General features: G+C 38.4%; 1 protein-coding gene across 1 annotated transcript in view; it reads right to left on the reverse strand.

Annotated features, from left to right (window-relative positions):
* The window catches only part of LOC108362834 (C-X-C chemokine receptor type 4-like), a 26,411-nt gene extending 20,471 nt beyond the window's left edge, over nt 1–5,940 (reverse strand). Inside the window, exons 1-2 of the mRNA XM_017615979.1 lie at nt 5,399–5,940; nt 4,646–5,322 (exon numbers count right to left, since the gene is read on the reverse strand). Of these exons, the coding sequence (XP_017471468.1) occupies nt 4,646–5,322; nt 5,399–5,893 (1,172 nt within the window). The 5' untranslated portion in view covers nt 5,894–5,940. The remainder of the gene's footprint in view (nt 1–4,645; nt 5,323–5,398) is intronic.
* Nucleotides 5,941–6,970: the final 1,030 nt, after the last annotated feature.

Raw genomic sequence — 6,970 nt, forward strand, 5'->3', positions numbered from 1 at the left:
TGCCAATCGCACAACTGTGAGATTGTTGACAGCCAAGTCGCGGGTCGCACCGATAAAAAAGCGATCGTTGCCGCAGTTGGAACTGTGCGGTGCTCACCTACTCGCAAAGGTATTTCAACAAATACAATCTTCCATGAGCAAGTACTACGGACATACATTTTTTTGGTGCGATTCGTCAATTGTGCTGCATTGGTTACGTTCGCATTCAGCTACACTCTCGACGTTCGTTGGCAACAGGGCAGCGGAAATTCAAGAACTCACCAAAGGCTGTACTTGGAGATACGTACCTACACAAGATAACCCTGCAGATATCGTGACCAGGGGATGCACAGTCCAGGAACTTCACGACTCAATCTGGTACACGGGGCCATCATTTTTGTTGTTGCCAGAGGACCAGTGGCCATGCAAACTAGCGCATAACCAGTTAGATATGGCAGAAGTTGAAAGGGAAAAACGCAAATCTGCATTCTGCATTGTCGCCCATTCAAACATGCTTGATGTCATCGAAAAATTTAGTTCGCACATTTATTCACTTCGAGTGGTATCTTGGATCTTTCGATTTTATAACAAAATCAACACCAAACTCAACAGACCCTTCGAGTCGGCCTCGTTAACTCCACAGGAGCTTCAGCATGCTCTCTGGTGCATCGTGTGTTTAATCAAACGCTATTATTTTAGCGCCGAGATTGATCGTGTCAAGACGAATCGCGAGCCTCGAGGACCTTTGAAGTATTTGAACCCATTTATCTCTTCTACTGAAGGGTTCATGCTACTGAAGGTTGGCGGACGCTTGAAAAATGCTGACCTCGTAGAAGAACAAAAACATCCTGTGTTTCTGCCTTCGAAGAGTCAGTTCGTCGAAAATTATGTTCGTCATTTACATCGCACAAACTACCACGCTGGTCCGAAAACGCTTATTGCTCTTATCCGTCGCCGATTTTGGATAATCAATGCAAGAAATCTCGCTCGCCGCATTGTCAATGGCTGCATCCACTGTGTACGCTACCGTCCACGGCTTCTTGAGCAAATGGTGGGTAATTTGCCTGTAGAGCGACTAACTCCGAGCAGACCTTTTTCACGAGTTGCAGTTGATTATTGCGGCCCAATTAATAAATACCTTCGGATCAGAGGAAAGGTACCTTACAAGACCTACGTCGCCATTTTTATATGCTTATCAAGCAAAGCCGTACACATCGAAGCTGTATCGGATCTTTCGACCGAAGTATTCGTCGCTGCTCTAAAGCGTTTCATCGGTCGCAGGGGCTTGCCCAGCGACATCTTTTGCGACAACGCTACAAATTTTGTGGGAGCGAAGTCCAAATTAGCTGCCCTTAAAGACTTCTTATTTGATTCAAAAACGCAAACCGAAATAGTAAGTTTTTGTTCACAAGAATTTGTTAACTTTCGTTTTATACCCCCCAGAGCACCCCACTTCGGCGGCCTATGGGAGGCTGCGGTGAAGGCAGCCAAAGGTCACTTAGAACGAACACTTTCTGGTGCTCGCTTAACGTTTGAGGAGCTGTCAACGGCATTAATTGAAATCGAGGCCATTTTGAATTCTCGGCCCATTGCCCCACTATCCACAGATCCAAGTGACTGCGAAGCGTTGACTCCGGGGCACCTGCTGATTGGGTGTTCGCTAAAGGCACTACCAGAGCACTCAGAATCGTACAAGCAGATCGATCACCTAAACCATTGGCATCGAATCACAGCCGTGAAGCAACACTTTTGGCAGCGCTGGTCACATGACTATTTAAATGAATTGCAGTGTCGCACCAAGTGGACCAAGGGCAAGACAAATATCGCTAGTGGATCGCTCGTTATAATACACGAAGACCACGTTCCGCCACAAAAATGGGTTATAGGCAGGATTTCGAATTGCATTCCAGGAAAGGATGGGCTAATTCGCGTCATTGACATAAAAACAACAAAAGGAACTATCCGACGCCCTATTCACAAAATCTCACTGTTGCCTGCTTGAAAGTGATACTTTCAAGGAGGGCGGGATGTTGGATCACCGCAGTTCTATTTTTAGTTTATAAGTCAAACGCTTTAATATGAATCCAAGTTAAATCGTTAACTCAAAGCTACCCTAATATTTCTATGAAATTGTAAAGCTTACTTGAATTGGAGCTGGAAAGACTTGCAACTGTATTGGAACTCGAACTCCGAATCTATGTACACATTAAATGGAAAATAAAAAGAGAACCAGTTAAAATTAGAGCAGCTTCGCAAACAGACGTGTCTTTTCGTTAGTTTTGTCTAGATTATTTTTCACTCGTTTGTCGTGCCCACGATTTAGTAATCTTGCAATTTACGCAAGTCGGTAAGAAAACCCTTTTATCGTACAGATGGCGTGATTCGGACCCAGTTTTATGTATATGTTTCTTGTTTCATGTTTTATTGGCGTGAAATATATTTTTTGTTGTTTTATAAAAAATACAATTTACTATATACAATTAGTAGATTTTTTCTTTGAAAGAAACCGTATTAGATAGTTTATACACAAACTGGATAAATCAAGGCGAATTCATATATAATTACACTAACAAATTTCACGCATAATGACAGTAAGAACTATAACAAATGCATACATAATTTTGACATTAAGAACCATCGAGGCGAAAATCCAGCTGCATAGTTAATACCACCTTATGTGAATTCGCCTTGATTTATCCTTTATATATGAGTATAAGCTATAAAATATTGTTTCTTTTAACAAAATCTACCAACTTCTACCATTTTTTGTATGTAAAATCTACCAATATAAATTTTTTCGAAGTCCGTGCACTGCTCTAATGTCACTAGTGAGCAAACCTTTAATTATTGAATCATGTATCGAACGTACTTTACACTCGTGCTTGAGTTCTTTCCTTAAAATCCATTCGTCATTAAAAAAGGAATCGCGTTTTGGATTGTTTGTGTAATTCACTCATTTTAACCCGGACACAATTACAATTTTCTTTACATCTACTTTCAAGAATTTACACATTTAAAAGAAAACAATAAACTATGAATTTGTCAATGTTATTGTGGCTTGTTAACATTTTATTTTTAATATTTTCATTGAGTTTTGTACCACGATTGTTTATTAGGAANTCCATTTATAAAAGCGTTGTATATTAAAAAGTTTTTTTTATATTATTTATTTTCTACTTTTTAGTCCTGTCTGAATAAAATTTTGCAATAGATATTAAAATAATTCAACGATATTAATAGAAAGGTGCACACACATGCATTTACATATGTATGTACATACAAACGAGCACCAATTAATTTTATTTAAAGAAATGGCGTGTCGTCTATTTCCGCTGTAGCAAACGTAGTACATAGGGCGACATCTAGATGTCATCTACCTCGCCCTATTCACTACAGATGTCGCCCTATGCACTATGCACTATGCTTTTTATAGGAACATTTCAAAGCAAAGGTTTTATGGTGTCGGACACACAACATTGAAAGTTTCTGGATCCACAACATTGAAAGTTTCTGGACACACAACATTGCAAGTTGATAAAAGCGTTGTAATAAAATGTTAACAAGCCACAATAACATTGACAAATACATAGTTTAGGAAGAGCCTGCCTGAAACTATACAAAAAAGCAAATAAGCAAATCGATGTATAGAATTTACAACAACAACCACGCTATCGAGTTGAAATAGCGGCAAATCAGCTGCACTTGATAGTAGTTGGTTGAATAAGGAAAATTAATTAGCAACAAGAGTTTACGGGATGTACATAGCTCAGTGGTTAACGCTTCTGACTTTGAACATCGACTACGCAGGTTCGATCCCTGCTGAAGTCTAGAAAAAAGAAGTCTGATGAGGAGATGTGGTGATCTCTTCAATTTTTCCTAATAAACAATCGTGGTACAAAGCTCAATAAAGATATTGAAAACAATAAACTTTTTACGATTATCAGCTAATTGAACGGCGTTGCCACAAATTGTTAGCAAACAGTCTGCAGGACTGTAGCAGTAGCAAACAAAATACGGCGTATACTGTCGATTAGTAAATAGAATTTGTAAAATATACAAATATTACGAATTTGTTACAACGAGATATCTAAATGTTTTTCTTGCCTAAAACCGGGACATTCCGCGTCCCGGTATGTGTTGTACCGGGACCGGGATATAGCTTTTAAATCCAGGACAGTCCCGCTGAAAACGGTACGGTTGGCAACCGTGGTTATCACACATTGTATTGTATTTTTATGAGAAGCTGTTTTTCATGGCAGAAATACACTCGGAGGTTTGCCATTTCCTGCCGAGGGGTGACCGCCGTTAAGAAAAAACTTTGACTTGAACCCAGGATCTGCAGATTGGTAGCGCGCACTGCTAACCACTGCACCACAGCGGCCGCCTGTTAATGCTAACCTTACAAATAGCTTGTTGGTAGAATTTACTATTAATTTTCAAAGTTAGAGTTAACATCAATAATGACAGTTAAGTCCCAGATAAGTTTCAACATCAGAAACTAGTATTTTTTACATAAAATTGCCAATTTCTAGAAGTGAGCACAAACAAATTTCAGGAAAAAACAGCGCAATATAATACCAAAAAATAGTTTAACTTCCGTTGCGTAGCAATTTTACAAGCAATGGCATAGAGTCAGAAACTTTTGCACTGTATATTTAAAACATACCTGGGCGAGATAGGGTTTGTGGAGTTCATGTAGTTTAGACCACGCTCAACATCAGATCTGGGATTCAGATTTTGTAATTGTATTTCAGGTCCATTGGGGTTATCGTCGGTGGCTGCTTGCTGAGCATTCGCAATTCCAGTTACAATGAGCATATGAGTTTGTCGGCGGAGTATAGGCATAGGAAGTGGCAATTCACCATGAGCTGCGCGTGCTGTTAGAGAGAGTGCACACAATTTCTGGCGTACGCCATAGTGATTTACCAACACACCCAATGCAGGTATAATAAAAACGGCGAAGGTATGGAAAATAATGAAAGAAATTAAAACAGTGCTGGCGCCAGCATCGTATATACAATTGATTCTAACGTTTGGTGAAATAGTGCCAATATGAAAATATTGTCCCATATTAACGTTTTCGCTAGCACCAGCCAAAACTTCGGACGAGATCGGATATTTTATACTTTTATCATTCAAGTTGGTTGCACTTCTAGCCATTATTTTATAGGTGAAAAGGAAAGGTGTACTGAGAGCAGCTGAAGCTATCCACGACAAAAGGGCTACTGATACATGCAAAAAGCGACGCTTGCGTAGTTGTGCTAAAGATGGGTGTCTCACAGTAGCATAGCGATCCAAAGAAAGCATGAAAAATGAAATGGTACTAGCGGCTACCGGCATAACCTGCAAAATCGAACGGCCAGTTTGTTAATACTTAAAATTAATATTTGCACTATATGAAAATAGTTTTTCTTCTTACCTGCACATAATGAATGATTTTGCATATTGTCAACGGTAAGGAGTTACTCTTATAATTTAAAGCTACATTTAAAAACGTCACTGGAGCTGAAATAGCAGTTACCAATAAGTCAGCAAGGCAAACGGCTAGCAACAAGGGATTTCGCATGCGCACTTTCGAGGCAGAACAGAGCGTTAACAATAGCGTCGCATTGCCCAGGACGCCGCCGAATATTACCAGTCCAAACGATATGATCATTATAAGCAAAGTTAGCGAGGATATAGAATTTGCTTCTTTGCAGTTTATATCATATGAGTTACTTTTCCAAGTATTATTATTAAAATCGTCAAAATCGTTGTTACCGATCTGTGGCAATAGATTTAACCTCGCTGCATCCATTTTTTCGCTGTGTTGAGGTAACTGCAGAGCGTGTAAGTTTTGAGGATTGAAGGCATATTGTAGATGGTGATGACGAAATGTGTTTTGCCACCATTGCTGCATATTATCGCTGTTCATTGTAGCTCCAATTACTTCAAAATGAGAATCAGATACTGCCTAGCAATTATTCCTGAAAATATAATGCATCTAATTAAAATCAAGATATGAAAATCTATATTTCTTAACGCAATTTATAAATGTTACTTGATTACGATACACATAAATAAAGACATATATAGAGTAGTCCGGTAAATAAGGTGTTCACTGCATAAGCAAAAGATTTTAGTTCGTTATCCTTGTTTTTACATCTCCTACGAAGCAGATCAGTGCCGCGGAGCTGCAGAGAAAACAGATGCCGCCTACAGGACCATGCTGCGATAGAGCGCAACGTATTTGCCGCAGTAAGAAGAGATAGGCTGAAATAAATTGATAAGGTGCATGCAGCATGCATAACGCTCTTATCTTCTTTTGGACAAGAAACCGTATACTACTGCGAAAAAAATTCGTTTAGCAGTGTCTCCATTTCAAAATTAAATAATTTTTTACAGTACAGTATTTTTTTAAGCAGTTTTCCAATAAAATAAAGGAATTCCTTGTATTATGTGTACCGTTGTATACCCCAAGGCAAAATCATATATCTAATAAAGTCCTTGTAAATTCAAATTTCTAACTTTGTACAAATGTTGCTGCTGCCCGCGTTACCAGTGCTGCCGCTGTCATTTCAATTGGAAGACCTCAATTCGTCACTTCATTTTACTTCACTTTCAACAAATTATATTCATCTCCAAAATAAATCAAAAAAATCTTTGAAATAAATGATTTATTTAAACAAAATCAGCAATAGTTTTCTAAAATTCCTGTTAACAACTAGTAAGTATGGCAAAGTAACTTTTCGTAAGAAGCTACTAAAAAGACGCCTAATAAATTAAATCTCCGGCATCGGTTATTTGGAATAAGTCGTTTTGATTTTCATTTTCACATGGGTGAATAAAGTTTCATAGTTATTTAATAAATATTTGACGAAAATAACAATTATATTTTAATTTTCATACATCTTCAATTTTACAGTAAAAAGGAAACATTTAAGTGAATCTGGTGATGCCGTTGTTGCTGTGTATCTGGTGAAGACTTCGTTGCTGCGAATCGATAATTAAA

This window comes from Rhagoletis zephyria, unplaced genomic scaffold, assembly GCF_001687245.7.
Source record: "Rhagoletis zephyria isolate East Lansing unplaced genomic scaffold, Rhagoletis_zephyria_1.1 Rzeph_scaffold_01114, whole genome shotgun sequence".
Lineage (NCBI taxonomy): Eukaryota > Metazoa > Arthropoda > Insecta > Diptera > Tephritidae > Rhagoletis > Rhagoletis zephyria.